This window comes from Eschscholzia californica, unplaced genomic scaffold, assembly GCF_041429995.1.
Source record: "Eschscholzia californica isolate CP2 unplaced genomic scaffold, dmEscCali1.0.p SCAF_2, whole genome shotgun sequence".
Classification (NCBI taxonomy): Eukaryota; Viridiplantae; Streptophyta; class Magnoliopsida; order Ranunculales; family Papaveraceae; genus Eschscholzia; species Eschscholzia californica.
Window position 1 is genome coordinate 27,269,772 of NW_028238309.1, and position 24,819 is coordinate 27,294,590.

General features: G+C 38.4%; 1 protein-coding gene across 1 annotated transcript; it reads right to left on the reverse strand.

Moving 5' to 3' along the window:
• Window positions 1–14,656: 14,656 nt before the first annotated feature.
• On the reverse strand, window positions 14,657–22,984 carry LOC147557200 (transcription factor-like protein). Its single transcript, XM_086658182.1, has 2 exons — window positions 21,886–22,984; window positions 14,657–15,481 (listed from the first exon to the last, which is right to left on the reverse strand). The coding sequence occupies exon 1, from the start codon at window positions 22,967–22,969 to the stop codon at window positions 22,289–22,291; it is 681 nt and encodes a 226-aa protein (XP_086514308.1). The 5' UTR covers window positions 22,970–22,984; the 3' UTR covers window positions 14,657–15,481; window positions 21,886–22,288.
• Between the last annotated feature and the right edge of the window lie 1,835 nt (window positions 22,985–24,819).

The window sequence follows — 24,819 nt, forward strand, 5'->3', positions numbered from 1 at the left end:
AAATACTCCTTTTGAGTGTTTGATATTGGACTCTTCAAGACCTTTTTCTTGAACAAGTCTTATCACCTTTTGTAGATCTTTTGGTGCCAAAAAGCATTTCACTTTTATTTTGTCCTTTTATTGAGTCAATTCTAAACTATTTTCAACATCTGAATGTTGTTCTCAATCTCTAGTATGTCTTCTATATATCGGACCAAAGAAAACTGGGTCACTCCCACTAACCTTCTTGAACTTCTTGAATTCAAGATTTCTCTTAATTCCCAAAGAAACCAACTCTTGATCACTTTGCTGAATCGAAGATTCCTACTCCTACTTGCCCGCTTTAACCCCTCGATGGATTTTGAAGCTTGCATTTTATACCAGCTTTAGAAGAGTTAACTTCCACCGGAACGTGTCATGTACACATTCTTTAGCTAGTAGTAGATCATTATGGATTCCATTATGATCATATGGCTCCAAGCCATGTTTCGGAGTGATTCCGTTATGGCTAGCTTATTTTCTTCTTCAGTAGGATCTCAATCCTCTGAGACAGATTATGAGCTCTTAAGGTCGATAAGGGGTTTGAGCAACTTTGAGACGTTCTCAACTTTTTGAGGGCTCTCATGCGAATCTAATTCGACTTATGCGGAAGGATCTCCGAGATCTTCTATCTCCTCCTCTTTTTCCATATCTATCGGCAAAGAACAGATAGGAACTGCAATATCTGATCAGTGTCAGTTTGTTGCTCAGATCGAATATCTATTATTCCAAGGAAGACACCACTACGAGCAACAATTACCTTGTTCTTTGATTGTTTGTGGAAGACTCCCCAATATTTATTTATCCCATAAATAAATATTTTGTCTGATATGCAAACTTGGTTCTCGGAAACCATTTACGTTTCATATCTTTAAACCTTAAGAAAATACCACTTTTGAAACCATTCCAAACCCATACTCTTATGGTGTCTTTTCAGCTATTTGACGGAATGTGGTTAGTTAGGATGAACGATCGTATTTGAGAATGTATCCCAGAAAGTGTTAGGAAGATTGGCTTAAACCCAATATTGATCGATTCATGTCTAACATGTTCGATTACTCCCACTGGACTCATCACCCATATGATGTGTTTGTGGAGCAAGGTGAGAAACTATTTCTCAACTTCTTTTGACGGTCATCAAATTTCTGACTTCAGATATTTATCATCTCGATCTAATCGAATGACTTATATTTTTGTCAAGTGGATTCGGGCTAACTCTCGTTAGTGTATTAATAGTTTTATATACATCTGTGTATATGAAAGCTATTAGTTCACTAGTCATAACTTCCTTTCGAAAAGGTGACTTTGTCAAATAGTCCTTCTGAACAAAATTCACATGTGTCGTATGATTCAAAATCATTATAGACTTAGAAGTCCATACCATTGGATCTTCCTCATGTGTCTTATTTCAGTTTGACGCAATGACAAAACAAAGTTGACCGGTTTGAATCCTTTGATTATAGCCTATAGTATTGTTGTTAACGTTTCAATTCTCCTAGAACCGACTTTGTCAACAAAGATGTAAGAACCGGAATTCCCAATTCCGTTTCTTCGCCTTCCAGGTACTTAGGGTAGTTTCTTGTAATGCTTAGCCATTGCTTTTAAAACTCTAACCCTTATGCTTTATGAATCATAAGAGCTTTTCTTATATTCCTTTGGTAAAAGAATCTTAAGAACATGCTTCTTTAGATTCAATATTCCTCAATGTTCTTTTCAAGACGACTTTCTTAGAGGGACCAACCTCTCCATTAACAACATCTAGTGGAATTTTTCCTCAAGTTGTTGAATGGTTGTGCTAGCATACATATCATTAATCCCTACGAGAGAGAAGAACTTTATGGAAGTTCACACAAAAGAATTTGTGGATAATTATATCCAAAGTCGTTTGAAGTGGTAGTGAACATCGGGAATGGGATATTCTCAGACATTTCCTTTGTTTCGAATATGAGAGCGTTTCTCGGATTCTAATCCAATCAAGAAAATAACTTTCGTTTTATTCCTTCTCAAGGAATGAACGAAGGTTGGAAAACTAATTTTCTATTTGTCAAATATACTCTACTCTAAAAGAAAAACAAAATCCTAAAACTTATTATCATTGCAAAAACACAGTTTTTGCCATATTATTCAAAATCGTCCCCGTTTGAATAATATGATTCCAAGATCCCATTGCTACGGGGCTAAGCGTACTAGCGCACTGCCTTTAACTCCGTCATCCTGGGTTAGCAAACTCTTTGTTGATCATACTCCTATGACTCTTGGTTGATGAATAACACTTATGTGTTGAATTCATCCTTTTGCCTCGAAATCCAAAACCCTTTTGCTGACTCGTTGAGAATAACCATTTAGACATGTAGACCTCTGCTATAGATCTACCCGTATCGTCCCGAGGTAAAAGATAACACTCTGCGAAGGCCGACCCACCATCGATGAACAAGGGATCAACAGGTGTCTTAATCTGGGTAGGCGTTACTCAAAATTATTTTTTATGACTTTAACGTAATTTATCAAGTTACGTTACTGTGAACTCTAGCATAACTAACTGTGATTTATTACGTAAAGATTTATGTGGGTTTGCGTAATGATTTCTTAAATCTTAGTATTACTCCTAAAAGATCTCATCTTTTAGGTTATTTCTTGTTCGCCTAAGGTTCGTTTGGATTCATATCCACCACCCCACTCGAATCATGATCTCATCATTCGACTCGTCAATGGTTTCTTAAGACCCTATACTCTAAGTATTATTTGGGCACATCACACTTGTGCTTAGAAACAAGAAGCGTTTACCTATCTAAAGGTATACTTATCTACGCAATCACACAAATATATATACATACATTCAGAAATATGACAATCATATAGATAAAGTATGTATCCTAGATTCGTTTCTAGGTTCGCTATTTCTCGTGTAGCTATTCGTGGGAAATTGTGACATACCAATGTCTATCATGGATTTTAAGCCTATTTTCGTAAAATACGGACTAATTTATGTCACGTTTCTTCCTTAATGATTTCGAAAATCGCTTTAAGGAAAAACTCCGTTTGGATTATTGGATAATCCGGGTCAATTTCAAAAAAAAATTGGTTGAGATCGGATGAAGAACAGACTAAAACTCCCACACGGATCAAGGCCCAAAAGTGCCCGAGTCAAACTCTGAAGATCCGGGTCAAACTAGGTCAAGGGACTTTTGACCAGTCAAGGATGGAACCGAGATAGGTCAAAGTCAAGGTCTGGGCCTTGGCCGGACCCGCTCGGCACGTTCCAATCCGTGTCGTGTCCCTCGGGTGGACGCGTCCTGGCCCTAGGCCAGACGCGTCCCCTAAACCTTCAGACGCGTCCAGACGCGTCTGTCCAAGTGTACGCATCTCGGATCATATCCGAGATGTTTGGGACGTATCAGACGCGTCCTAGGTCGTCTCGGACTAGGAGTCTTAGACGGCCTAGGTTACCCCAGACGCGTCTTACGCGTCTAGAGCCGTGAAAGTCGCGTCTCGGATTCTTGTCCGAGACGCGCTAGGAGTCTCATGGTCGCGTCTGATGACGCGACCTTCCGAGATAATCTCGGACTTCCCAGTCCGAGTCGGACTGGGACGCGTCCGAGATATTCTCGGACTCCCAGTCTGAGACGGACAGGGAGATGTGCCATTGCACTCGACTGCCCAGACGCATCCAGGGACGCGTCTAGGCAAGTCCGGCCTGGGACAGAGCCTCCTTCTTCCTATTTTTTTGTTGTTTCTTCACTTTTTCTGCTGTTCCAATCTCTGTTGGCTACTTTTTTTTATGGAAATCCATAAAAAACAACAGTTTTTGAAAAATCCCTTTTCCAAAAACAACTCCTTTTCTATCGTTTTTTCGAAAACGTTTTTCAAAATTCGATTTCTAAAGTTTTTATGCATTGAAACCTTTTCAATTTCTATCCAATTATGGCTAAATCTAATTTAAACTAATCAATTTCATGTTTAAAACTAAATCTAAACATAAAATTATCTAATCAATCAAGTTCGAATATAATTCGTCTAATCAAAGTAAGTTTCATGCAACCGGCTCGTGATGCCACTGTAGGGTTATGGGTGTATCTAATAGACTATCTAGTGTTCTAAGCATACGACCCCCAATTGGACTGGACTGGATGATCTTAATCTTTATCCTAACTGACAAATTGATCGCATTGCCATCTTGGTCGAAGGACACTCCTTCGGAAGGACATCTCCTTCAGACCGAACGGTTATATTCTTCAAGATGACCCAATCTCTTGTGCCAAAGAGCAGGAGAAGAAGGTCTAGCAAGCATTGCCTTTATTTGGGGTTTATGTGGAGAGCCAGATTGAAGCTTTATTGGGTATAAACCTCCTTCAGCTGGCCCTTGAAAAAGAGTCTGATTTGAAGTTAAGTCCTTCACACAGTATTGAAAAGGGTCAAATGTTAAAGAGCAGTTATTGTCTTTGGTAAATTTGTGAACAGATAGCAAATTATGAGTAGCTTGAGGAACAACAAGCACATTCTCGAGATAAAAAGTATAATTTTTGTGTTTAAAAGCAGTGTTACCAGTTCTAGCAATGAGCATACCTTGACCATTTGGTGTAGAAATCACATCTTTGCCTTTGTAGACTGAAGAAGAAGAAGAAGCAATGTTGGATGCATCTGGTGTAATGTTATGAGAGGCACCAGTATCAGCATACCAAGGATTTCCCCCCAAAATATTGGCAGTAGCCATCATAGCTGCTAAATTTTATGGTGGATTGCGACCTTGATAGGAAAAGTTCATCCGATGATAGCATTCAATAGTTGTGTGACCTATCTTATGACATAGTTGACATGTAGGCCGATCACCATTAGGAGAATTGAAATTTTAATGAGGATAAGACTTTACTGAATTAGAACTGTGATTTGGAGGAAAATTCTTTCTTTGAGAAGAGGAATTGTTATAGTTTCTAAAACCTTTGTTTCGATTCGGATACTGATTAGAGTTATAGGAAGCATTTGGTCGAAATTGATTAGATCTATTGAATGAAGATTGAGCTTGAGGATTGGTAAATAAAGCTTGACTTATATTGAGAACATTCCTCTTTTGCCTTTCATTACTGGTTATTTTTTCACTAATTAGTAGATTTTGAAGCTCGGTTACAGATATGGGTGGTTTTCTTAATCTAATAGCAGTTGAGAATGAGTCATATTCAGGAGGAAGATCTCTCAAAATACTCACAATCAGTTCAGCACTAGAAGCTGGACTACCAGCAACATCAAGAGAATCAGAAATTTTCTTCACTTTTGTAAGAAATTCAGGCATTCGATCATTATCTTTCTTCAAATCAGGAAGATTTTCTTGAAGTTGGAATATATGAGAAGTAGAAGCTGCTGCAAATGAATCTTCAAGATTCTGCGAAAGTTCTTGAGATGAACTGTTACCAACAACATAAGGAATGACTGAATCTGATAAGGTCGAATTGATCCAGATCAGTAAGGTTTGATCTTCTTCAATCCAGTCAGTATATTCAGGATTGATCACCTTATTCTCATCATCAAGATACTGTTCTGGTTGTGGACGAGATCCATCAATCAGATCTAAGACTTTATATTTCTTTAAGATAGGAAGAAAAAGTGATCTCCAAGCTAAGTAATTATCACTTTGGAGCTTGATTGGAATGACATTTCCCATAGAATTTATGGCTAATGAAGTGATCTTGGGATGATCCATGTCAAAAACCGATTAAAGTAGAAGAATTGATGAAATGATGATGAAATTCAGATAAGAAAAGAAAGAAGATGAAGTCGTGAAGACGAGAATTTTAGAGAGAGAAAGAAGGAAGAGGATGAAGTCGTGAAGACGAGAATTTTAGAGAGAGAAAGAAGGAAGAAGATGAAAACGGAGAGGATTTCAGAGGAGAGCGTGAACTATCTCTGATACCATAGTAAATTTCATTTTCATTAAGAGTAAAACAAGATTATACAAGAGTATTTATAAGAGAAAGTATAACAAACTCTAACAACTCTCAACTACCTCTAACAACCCTAACCAACTCATAACAAACTCTAGTTGTTATGATAGGGTGTATCTCGAGTATATCAAACTCTATCCAGCCGAGAAACCAACTAAACCAACATAAAATGTCTCGATCAAGTAGAGCAGTGGTGTATACCTAGGGTCCAACCTCAATTTGAATTACACTTCTATTAGCAGATACTCAATAAAGCAACAAGATCAAAGTATTAGAGCGCCAGGTCATGGAAAGACTTAGTGCAGTTGCGCGCTTGCTCCTGAATAAGAGGCGTTTGGAGGTTATACTTGTCCTTGACAAGGCTGCAAGTCAACCCCTAGTATATTATTTACTAAAACTTTGTGTATTTATTTGACCCTTTTTGTCTTTCCTCTTTCTCAGGTCTCTTTGCTATACCTTTGTAGAAGCAATCATGCCTCCAAAGAAAGAGTGTTTCTCTTTCGTTAGCGTGATCCCAACAGGGGATATGGAGGTGTTGGCGATAGCAGAGCCTTTTCCCTTATGTTTTTTCCTCCGGTTCCGGTCCCCCGCAGTTTCCATTCCCCCATTGCTCGTCACCTATTGTTGCGGTACACTCGACGGGTAGTAGTGGCGTTGTTCAATATGAGATGCCCTCATCATCGTCGATATTCGGAGATGACTCTTTCGTGTTGCAGGTGGTTCCTAATTTAATGATGATCGAGGACTAGACTCGTATCGCTATGATGGGTGTTGCCCACTCATAAGATTTGTTTATTGCTCACACTTACCAGGTTTGTATTCGTCTTTCCCTTTTTTTTAGAGGTCTAGCCTTACACATTCGGTTTGCTGACTAATGATATATATATATATATATATATATATATATATGTTTCTTTTGTGGTAGGCGACTGTGGGTATTGGCTATGTTAAAATTTGATAGCTTACTAGGACCAAAGACTTACTGATCAGAAGAGGGGTCATTGCAAAGAATGGAAGCAAAAGTACCAAGCGAAACGTTCTCGTTTCGATGTAGTCACCGAAGAGTTGGAGAAATTAAAGGTGGAGCAAGTTAGATGGGAGGAAGCAACTATGTAGTATGGAAGTCGTGTGACGGTGTACATGCAGAGTTAGCTAATGGAAGAGTGTCAAGAAGGGGCATAACTAGTGCAACGTGGCTGGTGAGATTCCACGTTGGCACGAATGTAAGGTGCAAGATAAGGCAGCGGATGCAGCAGAGGTCGTCGACGGGATTGAGGCCTCTTGAGCCTTGTCATCGCCAGGCTAGTCTGTTTTAGCTAGGGAGTGGTTGGTTTGGCCTTGTTTCGTTTCCCCATGGGGCTTTGTAGGAGTTTAGTAGGTTGACTTGTCGTATTTGTTTTGGTTACTTGAACTAATTTTTGTTTGGTAATACTATAGTGTGTTCTGGTGGCCATGAGCTGTGTAAGACTTTGGTAGGCGACTCCCTCAATTACATTTCAACTAAGTCAGACATTCGATCTTCTGTGTACACTACAAAAGTGAAGAGTTTTTTCCATAGATTTTTTGATGGTACACTAAAAGATAACGTTGCCAATATAGTTATTTTTGACGTTTTATTGAACAACCGTCAGTTCTCCATCAAAATCGTTGGTAAAAGGGATTACATAAAGACGTTCATTTAGATCTTATAAAGATTTTCTCTGACGACTCCAGTTTCGTCGAGAATAGAGTGCTTCCAACGGTTAGAATTTTCTATGCCATAAAAATTATGAAATTTTACCTGTATGGATATGAAATTTTTGCCTCTAAATTTTTTACCAAAATAATTAGCGTAAAGTCCTAATTCGTCTGAATTTTCCTTGTTTCTCTCTCTTCCCCTAAATTATTTTTCTCTCTCTCCTCTCTCAACTAAGGGGGCATCTTTTAATGAAGGTTTTATTGAGTCAAGACCCATCAAAGGGTTTCGCCGCCACTTTGAGTCTGCGATTTTCTCATTTGTTAGTTATCTGATCAGATGCTTCGTCAATCAAAAATTGTTTTTCTTTTAGATTTTGTATGTTATTTTCGAAATAGTATTTATATTCTAAATAGACTTATAACATGATTTAAATTATGACATAGTGGTTAAGAGTTTATATCATTTAAATAGTGGCATGGGGGTTCGAGGTTTATATCATGTGCAAGAGTTCGTAAGTTCAAGTCCTTCCATAATCACTATTAAAAACGGTTTTTTTTCTAACATACATTATACAGTCTTAGTTTTCACTCCACTTAGAACCTCGTAAATATTAGTTTACCGAGAGTTCCTGTCTACAAGTTAAAATGTAAATTGGCCCCTAAAGCTCCTCAAATTGTACTTAGGGGGTGTTGCCTATCTGGACTTTGGTTGGCATTCATAGACTTCATCACCGTATGCACTTCCATTGACAATGGAGAGTTTGTGGTCTTTTAGGTATTCTCATTAGGCAAATGATAGAGTGACTTAGAATTTGGTACTTAGAGGATGACATGTTTCCTCATTTGAATACAAAATCGGTCTCCACGGTAGTCAAACTTTGAAAAAACTGTCTTTTAGTGTTTTTTAGTGTACTCCACGTCATTATGTCATCCTCTAAGTCATCCTCTAATTCACCCTCTAAGTCATTGTAGCATCTCCCTTCCCATTATCATTTCAGTGACTTTCCTATTGACATTGTATAAATATCTATTGATATTTCAATGACTTTCACGGGTTAGCCCGTGCATCAAATGTCTTTTGAAGCATCAAAATACATTTGAAATATTAGTAAAAGTATGTCACCGGATATTAATTTTCAATTAATTTACCATTGTCCTAATTGAAGAATGATCGCAGACAAGTATGGCTCTGATATTTTTTAAAATACTTCACAATGTCAATATAATACATAAAAGGTCGTACCAAATCACGGGTCGGCTAACGCTTATAAAACTCAGAGCAATCCTGCGTAGATCAGGGCGACCCAAGATAATACATGTTATTGTTGTTAATATTTCTTCTATCACTATCACTATCACTATTGATATTAAATATCGTTTTCATTATTTTTCTTTCTTAAACTAGAATCCATAAAAATGTCCATAAAAGTCACTCATTTGCAAATGAAAATCCACAAAATCACCACTGACTACCCCTTTTAAAGATGTCCAAACGGATCACACAAAATAAGATATCACGATATCTGGGCAGTCTGTCTCTACAGGCCCGACCCTACAAACAACGGGTCATGTTACCCGATTTTATTCCTAGGCCGGGTTGGGCTTCTATTTTTAATTTAGCGAGCTAGGTCCGGGAAAAACATGGGTTAAGGCCGGCCCACCGGACATGCTGTGCTATCCAACCAAGTCCGACCCGTCTCAGCACTCAGATTTCAATTCTCTTTTCTTACACTCTAAAATGGCTAGTTGGGGGTTTTTACCCCCCTAACTAACAGTTTTTTCAGTTGTTGGAGGTAAAAAAAAAAATCACACCAATTAAATTCATAGTAAAAGACCAACCGACTAGCCAATTAATTTGTAGTAAAAGTATAGTTGTAAAACTTATTTTAAGTATAAATAAATAAAACGAGAATTTGGCCAAAACTCGCTAAGAAATTATGATTTTTAGGAGAAATAAATTTCTTTTAAGGGAATTCGGCCCAATTTCCTGAAAAAATTAAAAACTAAATTTCTTTTAACTCTTTTTAAAAACTTGATTTTTAGGAAAAAGAAAGGTTGGGAACTCAAACAATGTTGGTCCTTAGAATACAATCTTCAACTACAAACAATCCAGCAATATGTGCAAAAAAAGTTTGATGTGATTCAAGAAAATGAGTAATAGAAGATACATGAAATTAGAAGTCAATTAAAGCTTCCTATTCTCATGGTGGCAGTGGCTTGAATGGATTTTGAAGCCCTAATTTTGGTAGACATGATAAGCCCTGTAAAGTGCAGTCAAATCAAGCCCTAATAAGCCACTGCCACCATTACTAAACATCTTTGTACCTTAATATCCAACTTCACTACTAGCTTCATCTTCATCTTCTTCAATTAAAGCATAAATTAGCCTTTTAAGCTCAATCTACTTTGCCCCTCCACTTGCCTTTGCTTGATCTTCATTTTAGATTCTTTTGATTTAGTAAATTGACAAGGTATTGCAATAGAGTTTTTGGTTTACCAGAAGCAAAAGCTTTTCGTACAATAGGACCTAGGTTTTCACCATCCGAAATCATTGATGAGAAGACATGCTCGTCGAGATTGTTGATAGAATCTCCATTTTTACCTACCGAAATAACTTTCCCTCTCGTCATAGATCTTCATTTCTGGAAAAATCTGGAAATGGGGGAAAATATGGAAATGGAGGAAAGTATCCTTGGGGAAGGAAATAGGCTTAATTATTAGAGTTAATTGATTTGAAAGTTTGGTGTTTGGTTTTGATTTTGTTCAACCAGTTCTTACCCTTAATAAGTCGGTGCCACCTAAACCACCCCACACCACCAACGCCACCACCATTATTTTCATCGGCAACACCAAACCCACCACCACCCATGTTGTAGATCCAGAGTGGAGAGGAGAGTAGAGAAAAGTTGAACTAGTTTTCATTAATTATATTCTCTCTTAGTTCTTACAAGGAAAAGACTTAGATAAATATAAATGATCTATAAGGACTATACTACCCTTACACTAACTATTTATTTACATATTATATACAAGACATAACTCCAACACCCCTCTCAAGCTGGAGAGTAGATATTCGACACTCCAAGCTTGTTACATATACACTCTAACTGACTCTTAGGAAGAGCCTTAGTGAAGATATCGACGAGTTGATTAGAAGAAGAAACAAAAGGGGTGCATATTTCTTTACTTTGAAGTTTGTAATGAATGAAGTGACAATCTACTTCTATATGCTTAGTACGCTCATGAAAGACAGGATTGCTGGCGATATGAATAGCAGCTTGGTTATCACAATAAAGAGGAGTTGCGCTAGAAGAGGAGTAGCCAAGTTCTACTAGAAAAGATTTCAGCCATACAAGCTCACATATAGTATGCGCCATAGCACAATACTCTGCTTCAGCACTAGACCGAGCAACAACATATTGCTTTTTACTCTTCCAAGCAACAAGGTTACCCCCAACAAAAGTACAATATCCTGTTGTGGAGCGTCTATCAGATGGAGATCCAGCCCAATATGCATCCTTGTATCCTTCAATATTCAAGTGTCCATTGGGACGATATAGTAAACCACGACCAGTTGCCTCTTTAAGATATATGAGGATCCGATCACTACATCAAGATGAGGACCACGAAGGTTAGCCATGAATTGGCTAACAATACTCACAACATAAGATATATCAGGTCGTGTGATAGTCAGATAGATAAGTTTTCCAACAAGTCTACTCTACATTTCAGGGTCTGGGAGTACCTCCCCAACTTCGGGACAAAGTTTGGAGTTTGGATCCATAGGAGAGCTTATTGGTTTGCAATCCAAGTAACCTGCTTCCTCCAAAAGATCCAAAACATATTTTCTTTGTGACAAGTTAATGCCAAGCTTCGAGCGAGCAACTTCGATACCAAGAAAATAGTTGAGTTTACCCAAGTCTTTTGTATAAAAATGAGTAGCTAAATGATGTTTCAGAATCTGAAACCCTTCCTCATCACTCCCTGTAACTATAATATCATCAACATACACGAGTAGGATAACAATACCTCGAGAAGTCTTCTTATAAAAGAGAGAGTGGTCGGCATGGCTTCAGATCATCCCACGAGAAGTAACTGTAGTACTAAATTTATCAAACCATGCCCGAGGAGACTTTTTGAGTCCATAGATTGATTTCTTCAGATGACACACCAAGTCACTAGAGGACTCGAAACCAGGAGGTTGAGCTATATATACAGTTTCCATAAGATCTCCTTTCTTCATATCAAGTTGATGAAGGGGCCACTCTAAATTTTCCGCTAGGGATATAAGAACCCGGATGGAGTTCAACTTAGCCACTGGAGAAAAAGTTTCATCGAAATAGATGCCGTAAGTTTGAGTAAACCCTTTTGCAACCAAACGTGCTTTTAAACGACTAACTGTTCTATCTGGGTTATGTTTCAGAGTAAATACCCATCGACATCCAACAACCTTAACATCAATTGGTCGTGAGACAAGCGACCAAGTATGAATCAAATTCAACGCGTCCATTTTCTCTTCCATGGCTTTCTTCCACCCAGGGTGCTCAAGAGCCTCTCTGTAACACTTAGGGACAATAACTGAGGACAAAGAAGTAGAAAATGCACGAAAGGATGGAGAAACATTATTAAGAAAAACATAAAGAGATGTAGGATATTTGGGACAAGACCGCTTACCTTTACGAAGAGCAATGGGCACATCAAAATCAGTATAAAGAGGCAGATCCGTAGACGAAGAAGGCAATGGTGAGACGTTAATGGTCTCTCTTGAAGGAAGAACCTCACATTGTGGACGACGAGTATACACAATAGCAGTCGAGGGTGGGGTGGTTTGGTGGTTACTTGGGGATGGCGGAGTTTGGGGATTAGTAGAGAGCGGTGTAACAAGTTCAAGAACAGGATGAGGAACAACTACATTCTCACTAAAAATGGTGTCTAATGAATTACACTCTTTCGAAAAATAAGGAACATGCTAAAAAAAAAGAAACATCTGCACTAACAAAGTGTTTTCTCAATGTAGGACTTAACACCTGTACCCTTTTTTAGTACGAGGATACCCCAAGAATTTACATTTATATGCACGAGGATCAAGTTTATCACGACTAGGACTCATGTTATGAACAAAACAGACACAACCGAAAACTTTAGGAGGAATGGAAAACATCTCATCATTCGGAAATAAAAGTTGAAAGGGAGATTTACCTTGCAAGACACGAGAAGGCATATGATTTAAAAGATAAACCGCAGTCATAACAGTATCTCCCCAGTACAATTTTGGAACATTCATCTGCAGTAAAAAAGCACGGGCAATAGCAATAATTGGACCGTTCTTTCGTTCTGCTCGGTCATTTTGTTGGGGTGTAGCTACACAAGAAGTTTGGTGAAGTATTCCCTTTGATTTTAAGAATTGGGACAATTCACCAGATTTGTATTCTTGTGCATTATCGGAACGAAAGACTAGCACTTTAGTATCAAATTGATTTGTTATTTCGGCATAAAAAGATTGGAAAGTAGTAAACAATTGAGAACGATCATTTAAAATATATAGCCAAGTCATTCGAGAATAATCATCTATAAAGGTAACAAAATATTTAGCCCCACAAAGACCAGTTGTCCTACTGGGACCCCAAATATCAGAATGTATGAGTTCAAAAGGTCGAAGTCTATGACTATTAGGTCGAGGAGAGTAGCTAGACCTATGATGTTTACTAAGTTCACATGTTTCACAGTCGAGAGAAGAGAAATGTGGTAAATCATGAATCAAAAGACGTAAATTGTTAGCAGAAGGATGCCCTAATCTACAATGCCATTGAAAAGGAACAGAAGAAGTGTTCAAAGCAATGGACTTAATCGGTTGAAAATAATAGAGACCATTCTTCTCAAATCCTCCACCAATCATCTCCTTGGTCTTTAGATCCTGAAAAATACAATATTCTGGATAGAAAGTTACGGAACAATAGAGAAGTTTGGTAAGTTTACTAGCAGAAAAGTGACTAACAGGAAAATTAGGTATATATAGAACAGTAGAGAGGTTCATCTCAGAAGAGGGGACGACACCAATGCCACTAACTTGTGATTTGGTGCCATCAACCAACGTAACATAGGAAGGAGGAATGCTAGTTTTGAGGTATCGTAAAAGGGTACGATTACCTGTCATGTGATCAGATGCTCCCGAATCGATTACCCATGGAGTAGACGAAATAGACTGAAGACAAGTGTTACCTGAAGCTAAGAGAGTAGCAGCGGAAGAGGATGGAGGGGGATCAAACACGCGCATCTTTTCAATCATAGACTCGTATTCCTCCTTAGAGAGAGTTACTTGACCGGAACTAGCGTCAATAACTTTAGAATTACCATCTTCATTAGTAGCTTTATTAACCTATACTGGTTTTCCATGTAATCCCCACCAATAATCAACAGTATGGTTCTTACGACCACAATTTGTACAATATTTGAGGCCTTGCCCTCGACCACAACCATAGTATAATTTTTCATCCATTATAAACACTAAGTAAACAAATGATATTGCAAACAATATCAAGTTTGAGTGACAAGCTTGAGAAGCAAGTAACCAACAAGTCCGTATTTTCACAGTAACAACAAAAAGTTCGAGTTTGAAAGTTCGAGTTCGAGTTTGGGCGAGAAATGAGCAACCAACAAGTTCGAGTTCGAGTAAAGGATGCTTAAAAACAACCACAAAGACCACAAGTAAGCTGAATCTAGAGAGAGAAAGATAGAAAATGAGTTGAAATCTAGAGAGAGAAAGTTAGGGTTTAGATCTGCCCTATAAGGAAAGAAACAAGAGAACTCCAACTAGAAAAATGAATTATAGGCCAAAATTTTTAGAGATTTACCAAGAACAAGTTTATCTTCATTTGATTTGTTGCTCTGATACCATGTTGTAGATCCGGAGTGGAGAAGAGAGTAAAGAAAAGTTGAATTAGTTTTCATTAATTATATTCTCTCTTAGTTCTTACAAGGAAAAGACTTAAATAAATATAAATGATCTATAAGGACTATACTACCCTTACACCAAATATATATTTACATATTATATACAAGACATAACTCCAACAACCCACAACAGCAACAACAAACCAACAACAAATCTCTCCACCACAGCCACAACAGTAACACCAAAACTCACCACTATCATCATCACCACCACCACCGTAATTCTGAACATCTGTAACTTGAGTTGCCTTATTGGAACTCCTAATTACACAACTATGATTCACCTCAATGCAAACCTATGATTCGAACTGTAGAGAGAGAGAAATGTAAAGAGAAAAAAGTTTCTTCAATGGTGGATGAGATAGAGAGAAATGTAGAGAGAGAAAGAATGAGAAATTAATGGAAGAGGCAGAGAAAGAACTAGAAATTAATGGGAGAGAGAGAAAGAGCCTCGGGAATGAAATAGGGGTAATAATAAGTAAGGTTAATTGATTTGACTAGGATTTGATTTAATTTGGTGAGAGGGGTAAATTGGAAATACAAAACATATGGTCAGAACTTGATGATGTCAGCGTTGCCCGAAAAGTGGATCTTGGGCCCAAAACGAACTGCCGGACACAATTGGGGGCCAAAACGGTGAGTTGGTCAACAATTGGGGGTCAAAACGGAATTAACCCAAAAAAAAAACTCAGTGACCTGGTTTGACCCGACCATAACTAAGGCCGGTGGGCTGGCCTTGCCCGACCGACCAAAACCGAATCAATTATCCATCCCGAACTGGGCCAGGCTGTAGCCAACCGAATTCAAGTTTGTCCAGAGACTATTTCAACCAGAGATAGACCCGACCCTACCTTTTAAAGGCCACTACACTATACTAAGAAGTGTCTCTCAAGTAATCGGACCTTGGGAGAGGGTTTTTGAGGAGAGAGAGACTCCGAGATGACGTCAGCCACATCGAAGTCTTCCCCCTCCTTTCTCCCTCACTGAAAACCCTAATTCACAAGCAAAGGATAACCAGGTCAACACAGTGAATATAGCCGGCGCACTCTACTAGGATTCGGAGTATTCAATACTTGTTCTCCACTTCCAAAGTAAACAAGCAGATCAAAGGACCAATAGAGTTAATTTCGAAGTAATATCGTCTTGGGAAGAAGCAAGGAGGAACATCCAGGCATCTCAAGGTAAATCCACTACCCTCTCCTTAATTAACATCTGTCATTTTTGCTAGGTTTAATAACATGAATAATTAAGTGCTTCAACCGAGTAAACTCTTCGACTACCCTTCGCACGCGCCGCACTTAGATGACTGCCAAGGTCATTAACAGGACGAGTGTATCAGTTCTTCTTCACAAGTGGTGAAGATCTCTAGAAGATCTTCATCTAATCGAGACGAGTGTAACCCGCGGACTTACACGTGGTCTAAGAAGATAGAAAGGTGTCATAAAGGAGAAGACAGAAGAGACCCATCATATTCTTTAAAGCTCTTCTTTGTCTTCTACCCTCTGCATGTCTGTTCTGGGTAAAAAGAAAACATTCTCCACCCTCTCATTCCTCTTCTTAGTAACCACGTTCATGTCGATTCACTCTTCTGATTCGAACATAGAAGACTTGACTAGAAAGATGGCGGTTCAGCTTAGCATTTCAGAGGGTGGTAACCTCACTATTTGCTATCCCAAACCCTCTGAAAACAAAGACCTCATGGAGATCTCATCGGGCTTCTTAGCTAGATTGTGTTGCAGATACGATTATGGTATAGGGTTCATAAGGAAACACCTTTCAGGACAGTCTAGATTCTTTAGGGAATGTAAGATTACACCTTCAGCCACTGGTCCGAACCACTTCCTTATAAAACCTCGTAATCTCACGGTCTTGAACGAAATTCATCAAGGTAGACCTTGGATCATAAGGGGTTACTTGGTCATCATGCAGGAAGTGGAGTTTCCTCTTAAAGAGATCATCCCAGAACTCATGTTAGAGCCCATGTGGTGTAGCTTTTCAGGACTACCATCAGCTATCCAAAACAGGCAAGATCTAGACCTTATCTTCTCATGCATGGGCTACATAATCCAAATATTACCTAGAAACTTCAGTTCAGGATCTAATTCTACCATCAGAATACAATTCATGTACGATGTGAGAACTCCATTACTATCCACTCTCAATTCCATCTTCACCGACAAAGGTAAGCCAGTGAACTTTAGCTACTATAAATTTCCTAAAGCTATATGTCATAAGTGTCGTATAGTAGAGCACTCGATTACCCCCTGTCTGTCAACTCAATCTCAAGCTTTTGGTACTTTTCGTAAGACTCAACCTTCTGTTCCCCTCTCCAATGACTCTTGGGCCCTCTCAGTGGTCACTCCTAATGTTGTTAATGAAATGATGAGCATGCCCATCCCTCCTCATGAGATCTTTCAGGGTAGAGGTAAGAGAAAAGACCTAGACATGATAATGGAGGTAAAAATTGAAGAGGATGTCAGGAGGAAGTCTAATATTAGACAAGCTTTTGAGTTTGAGAAGATGAATGATGTTTACTTGAGAGAAAATCAAGGAGGGTGGTATTCCGGTCAATCTTCCTCATCCTCTATTCACTCCTCTTCTTTCCCTCCTAGCTGGTTCTCTCCTCCCATGGAGTCAATTGAAAGTCCAGAGGAAAGACGCCGTCATCTCTTTACTGATACACTCATGGCATCTCCTGTTCCGGCTAATGATAACAGAGAAGAAGGGGAGAAAGACTAGTTTACTCGGTTGGAAATTTCATCAAGTTGTTCTGTGTTCTGTGTTGATTTTGTTACTTGTTTATAAGTTGGTTGTTAGTTTTTGAATTTTGGCTTAGCATCTAATATAAGATAGATGCTCTTGGTGGTGTATTAACAGTTACTATATAGTTTTATTTGGTAGTTAACTATATATTTTGATTAGCATTCTCGGTTGTAATCTTAGTTTTCTTGATTAAGGTTAGTAGATTACTCTTGCTGGTTTAATTATCAATTACATGCTTATATTACTTATTAGTTCATTTTCAGTGCTTGTATCTCGTTTGTGTTAGGAGTGCCTGTAACTAGTTGGCTTTGGTTATTTTCTTTCTGCTAAGGCATTGATAGTTAGATAGACCTATTAAGTTGGGTGGTGGTAGTTGGTTAGGCTTTTCTGGGCTGTCCTTCTCCAGCCTCTTCTTTTGTTTGCTAGTCAGAAACCGAGTAGGACTTTGGTGGGGTCGCTAGTAATTTAGGTAGGTGGGCTTGGGGCATAATGCAGAACCCACCTAATCATTGTCCTACCATCCTTAGCTGGAATGTCAGGGGCCTGGCCCAACTTCTTACTAAAAAACACCTATTGAACCTCATCAACAAATACAACCCTGATATCATCTTTCTAGCGGAAACTAAGAATAGATCACACATCATAAATAAACACTTAAAGCTTCAAAAATATTATAGTGGGCATTTTGTAGAGCCAAATAGGAAAGCGGGCGGCCTAGTGTTGTTTTGGAAACATAATTTAAACACTACTATTATGTACTCGGATCAGAACATGATACACGCCAAGATTAATAATGCGAATAATAGCTTACATACCTTTGTCACGGGCTTCTACGGATGTCCTTACCATAAGAATAAATTGAAGCCGTGGAAAACTCTTAGCACTCTTCAGGTGGAACAAAATATGCCTTGGACGGTAATAGGGGACTTTAATAGTGTCTTAGACAAAGATGAGAAAACTGGTGGCTCCCCGGCCACAAACTCATATCTCAATAGAATCCTTTCTATTATTAGTCAGCTGGAACTTTTAGACATGGGTTTTAAAGGAAACCCATATACATGGAGTAACAAACAATTAGGAGACAAATTGATTCAAGAGAGACTGGATAGAGCTATTTCCAACTTTAGTTGGCTCCAGACCTACGCCCTGGCCAGCATTAATCATCTTGATGCAGTGGGTTCGGATCATCTCCCTATCCTTTTAGCAGACAACAGGAACCACTATAGTAAAACGAAACCTTTTAAGTTCATTCGCACCTGGATGGATCACCCTGAATGTCATGATTTCATAGCGGAGAAATGGATTGCCAATCAGGATATCCAAGTTAAGCTTAAAAAATTCAGCAAGCACTTAACTATATGGAATCGCACAGTATTTGGTAACATAGATCGCAACATTAAGGACCTCACCAATAGAATTAGTAACTGTAGCAATAAAGAGGAGCTTACTAGGTTAAATGCACAGCTTGAGCAACTGTTCCTCTATCAAGAAAACATCTGGAAAGAAAAATCTAGAAATAATTTCATAACGGTAGGTGATAAAAATACAAAATTCTTTCATTCCCAAGCAATCCAGCGTAATCGTCACAATAGAATTAGAGCCATTAAAGACAGAAATGGAGAATGGCAGGATAACACAGAACATATTCAAGACATTTTTACTGATCACCTCTTAGAGATTAATACATCTGAACACACTGTTACTGCCTCCACCATTCTAGACCTCTTCCACCCAAGTATATCCAGTCTCCAGAATAATTGGCTTACGGCCATTCCAGATGAAGATGAGATTAATAAAGCTATCAGGGGGCTTAAAAGAGAAGCGGCGCCGGGTCCCGATGGCTACCCACCTTTCTTCTTCCAATCTAATTGGGACACCGTCAGCCCAGATATTCATCAGCTGGTTCAGAATTTCTTTCTTTCTGATACCCTCCCGGTAGAAGCCAACCACACACATATTTGCTTAATTCCTAAAACATCAACCCCTCAAACACCGGCGGACTTTAGGCCCATCAGTCTCCTGAACACTACGTATAAGATTATCACCAAAATTCTAGCAGATAGGTTCAAAGAAACTCTTACTGACATTGTATCTCCAGTTCAAGCAGCGTATCTTCCGGGTAGGCAAATTTCAGATAATATAATTATAGGACAGGAAATTATACATTCCATGAAAAAGTTGAAAGGAAAGGCAGGATACTTTGGATTGAAGTTAGATATGTCCAAAGCTTTCGATAGAATCGAATGGAATTTCTTATATGACATTATGAGGAAGCTAGGATACTCCGAAAAATGGATCAATATGATCTCTACTTGTATCTCAACCTCTTCTATGGCAGCACTTATTAATGGCCATCCCGGTCGCACCTTCTACCCGACAAGAGGTATTCGGCCAGGAGACCCTTTGTCTCCTTTCCTGTTTATCCTAGCGATGGAGGGTCTGAGTAGATTATTGGCAGAAAATCAGGATACAGGTACTTTTATAGGTTTCCCTACCAATAATACAGACTTATCCATCTCCCACCTCCTGTTTGCAGACGACTGCATCATCTTTGGTCAGAACTCCCTAGACAATATTCACATTCTCAAGAGTATCTTGAAAACTTTTTGCGAGTCTTCTGGTCAAATGATTAACTACAATAAGTCTAACATATTCTACTCTAAAAACTCCCACCCGAAGTTTAAGCGAATGATTATGCGTTCTATGAAAGTCAAATACGCCTCTACTTCGGAGAAATACTTGGGAGCTCACCTTTTCATTGGAGCCAACAAGCGGGCTGCTTTCCAGGAACTCCTCCAACAAATTAAGAATAAACTGGAGAAATGGAATTATTCATTCCTTTCTCAAGCTGGGCGCACTATTGTTATTTCAACAATAGCTGCCGCTGTACCCCGATACCAAATGCAATGCTTTGCCTTACCGAAAGGCATCAGCAAAGGCATTATGACGATGCAGAAGTCGTTTTGGTGGGGTAAGTCTAGAGGCATATGTACGAAATCATGGTCGTCCATATGTCTTCCTAAAGCCATGGGAGAACTAGGAATTCATCGCACAGAGCTCGACAACACAGCTATGCTTAGCAAACTAGCCTGGAGACTTAAATCTGAGCCTAATGCTATGTGGGTCAGATTTCTGAAAGCCAAATATTTCCCCAGAACAGATTCTCCTGGTCCCATCAAAGGACATCACTCCTGGCTCTGGAAGACCATTAATAAACATATGCACCTTATTGACGAGTTAACTACTTGGGAAGTGCATAACGGTAACCACATTAACATCTGGTCAGACTTTTGGATTCCTGATAATATTATCCCGGTTAATATCACTAATAATACTCATATTACGAAAGTGGCACAACTGATAAACAATAATCGCTGGGATGACACCACACTCAATAATATCTTTGACCAACACATTCAAAACCGTATTAAAGCTATTCCGATCAATACGGAAGGCGAAGATCAGAGGATATGGAAATTAACGAATTCGGGCAAATTCACTGTGAAATCTATGTATAATTACTTATGTACGAGTATAAATTCCCCCACAAATTTTATCCCCAATTGGAAATTTATATGGAATCTCCCCAACGTACCTAGAGTCCAATTATTCATTTGGAAAATATGTAATAACGCTCTCCCAGTTAGGGAGAGAATTGGCAAGTTCATTAACAATAACCTTATGTGTCCTAACTGTAATGCAATTGAAACTATAGAGCATGCGCTCTTACACTGCCCTTTGGCAAAGAACATATGGTTCCATTTTAACATTATATCGGAAAATATTTCAAATATTAAAGAATGGATTTTTTCTTGGGAACACACCCCTCAACTTAAAGATGCATCCTACCAGAATCTCCTTTCCACAATCTTGTGGATTATATGGAAAACTAGATGCGACCATTGTTTTCAATATGAAATAAATGATCCCACTCAAATTATTAAGTTAATTAACAATTTCCCCAAGAAAACTATACCCACTATTAAGAACAGAAAACCCGTTCAAAATAAATGGAATCCCCCAGAAAACTCTTGGATGAAAATTAATGTAGACGCTTCTTTTATCAGTGTGAACGAAATGACAGGTATCAGCTTAATTATGCACGATGAGAGAGCAAAATTCATTGCAGCTCAAACATCTATAGCCAGATGCAGAAATAGCGAGGAGGGGGAAGCTGTTGCCCTCCTTAATGGTCTTCTCTGGGCAGAGGAACATGAGTACAAAGACATCATCATTGAGAGTGACAACATTAATCTTATTAGCCACATCCAGAATCCCAAACACGAAGTTAACTGGCAATCCAGAGTTCACCTCCAGAGAATTCATGAAAGGAAAAAGTATTTCAACAACGTGAAATTTAATTACATTAATCGGAAATTTAATAAGTCAGCTGACAAGCTAGCGAAGCATGCAAGGAAGAAGAATAAAGCAGAATCTTGGCATAGAATTCCTTATTTTCTTAATTCCATGTACTGTAATAACACTTTGTCTTTTTAATTTAATCTAATCACCTTAACAAAAAAAAAAAAAAAAGTAATCGGACCTTCCTTGACAAAAAAAAAAGAAAAGAAATCAGACCTGAATAGCCTCCTAGCAATAAAATGACAATGAAATAAAGAACTGTTTTCTTATTTCATATCTCCAGTGGTGTCTATTGTATTACACGTGTCAGGATAAGAAACTGCATGCAACAAACTACCGCAACACCTGCACTTCGTAATTCAGAAAACTTCTCTCCTAGCTCAGACATCTTACTGCATACAACTCCGATTCATTGTTATCAATACACCGAGTCTGTCAAAACCGTTTGATGAAAGAAAAAAGCTTCTACGAAGAACGATCAAAATTCATCCGAACCGAACAAAAACCGCGAAACCTAAAAGAAATTCTTCTGATCACACGCATCACAGCCTTACGGGTAATTTACAACTTCAGATTATTAACCGTCACATATTTTCACGTCTTTGATCAGTATCTAATCCCCACCCTCGAACACCAAACTGTAATTCAGCAGAAGCAATTAAGAACTCAATACCCTGTTGTGGGGTCAAAATTTCAACAACTTTTTTAATCGTTTTCAACCGTAGATCTTCAGCTTTTTCTAAAACAATTATCAACCGTTCGATATTAGGTTCATCACCAGTAAATAAAGAAACAAGATCACCAGCACTTTCTTGCCAATTACCCAACTCGGTACTAATTTCATTTTCTTCTCTCACAGTTTGACATTGTAACTCACTAACTCGAGCGAGTTGACTCGGTGATAGATCACCTAGATCACCGGTCGGACGACCATGAAGGAGATCAATGAGTTGAGCTTCGAATCGGAGGCTTGACTCAGTGTAGACTAGGTGGAAAACCGTGGTGGGTCTCCAACCAGAGATCCAATGGAGAGAACGTTCTAAGGAAGTAGTCCAAGAAGAGGAGAAGATAGAGAAAGGGTCGTGTTTGGCGGCGTGGGTTTTGACTCGGTAGTAGTCTTCGTAGTGGGTTATGACTCGGTGGATGAGTTGGGTTGAGTTTTGGTGGTCTTGGTCGCAGTTGGGTTTTGACGGTGCGGCGGAGAGTTGGTGAAGGAGCTGCCGAAACTGGTGGAGCCATAATTCGTAGAAGCGGTGGAAAGTCATGTTAACATACGTTCTAAAGTTGGAAATGGATTGCACTTCCGGATATGGAGTTTATAGACCCTCAAATTAGCAATTAGTCCAAGAAAATCCTCTAATCTAGTAAAAGTCCTACGCTGTTCTTGATTTCAGATCAGGTCCATGCGTAAACAACCACTTCGCAGCATGCCTGAGCGTCAGCTTTTTGTGGGCGCAAAGTGTCTTTGTAAGCTCTGTTTGGCTTCAAAAAAAAAAAAAGAAGCTCTGTTTAAATTTCAAATCCATTTTTACCCTTCTCTCATTTTTTTTGTTGATGTGAATCTTTTCTTCTAAGGGAGCTTGAATTTGGGTATATTGAAGAACAAAATTGATGGTGAACAACAAAATTGATGGATGAAAATGATGCGAATTTGTTGGTTTTATCTCTATATTCAATATTATGGTTTCCGAGTTCAATCACATATTGGATTATCATTCTTGAAAGTTTGGTAGTGTTAATCGAGATTTGGTTAGAAGGAAAAATGTTGGATCACGAGTCTATTTCTTTCTCCTATATACACGTAACCACGTTTGGTAACAAAAATCTTAACTCAAGAACAACCGATAAACAATGTGAAAGAAAAGCAGGGACACCAACATTATTTAGGTTATTTTTCCTAATAGTATCAGATCCCTGGTAATAACAAGTCTCGGCCTAGTAACTATTAAAGTTAAGAGCCAATGTGTGAGGGGGAGATTGTTAGGATAATCCTACATTGGTTGTGAAATGGGCAGGGTGTGTGTTAATAACTTCAGAGCCCTGATAATAACAAGTCCCGGCCTAGTAACTTACTTGTCGATTGTTCGTTCGTGCCTTCTTTGAGGCTATTTGATTACCTTCTTTAGGTTGCTTTGACCGACTGTTAATAAACGGTGTTGATGAGGCGGTTGAGATCAACCATGTCGGACTAAAACTACTATTTCGTAGTTGTGAGATATTAGGATTTATTTTTGAGATTGTCCTACATATTTGAAAAAGGGTTCATAGGTATATAGCCCAAAATAATGTTCAAAAAGGATTTATAGTCTAATTTTCCCGAAAAATAGGTTTTTAGTACTTTTTTCTCTTGGGACTAAAAACTCTGAGTAAATTAGACAAAATACCTTCCATGTCCCTAAATAAATTTCGCGGGATTTTTAACGTGGGATCAGACCGGAATTCAAACAGCATATTGTACCGTGATTATGGGTTTAAAAAAAGAAAAAAAATATAATTTAAACAAGATTTTCTCTCTCATCTATTTTGAAACCGAGTCAAAATTTTCCCCTAACGATTACTTACCAAAACCCTAACGAAATTTCAGATTTGGAAAGAGTGTATTTTCTGAGATCAATTAGCGTGATTTGGGGGTTAATGCTCGAAACGTATGTATCACTTCTCTCACTTAACTTTCAGATTTGGAAAGAGTATATTTTCTGGGATCAATTTAGCGTGATTTTGGGGTTAATATACAAAACGTATATCACTTTCTCTCACTTAACTTTCAGATTTGGAAAGAGTATATTTTTCTGGGAACATTACAACAGCATTTGTTTTCGTTTTTACTCATACATAAACACACATCGAATACAAATTATGAAACAATTACGTAAATTATATGTTATTTATGACGAGGAAACCATCATTTGTCATGTATACAACGTAATTTATCAAATGTATGTGTGTCATGTTCAATAAATTACACATAATTTCTTTTGCATTACACATCGTTTACATTCTGTTTACAAAAAAACGTATAAAATCTTCTCTGGTTCAAAGATGGTGTCCATCCATGTACTCTCTATTTCTAGTCTTGAACAGGACAAACAACAGTTACACTATATTGTCGAAGAGT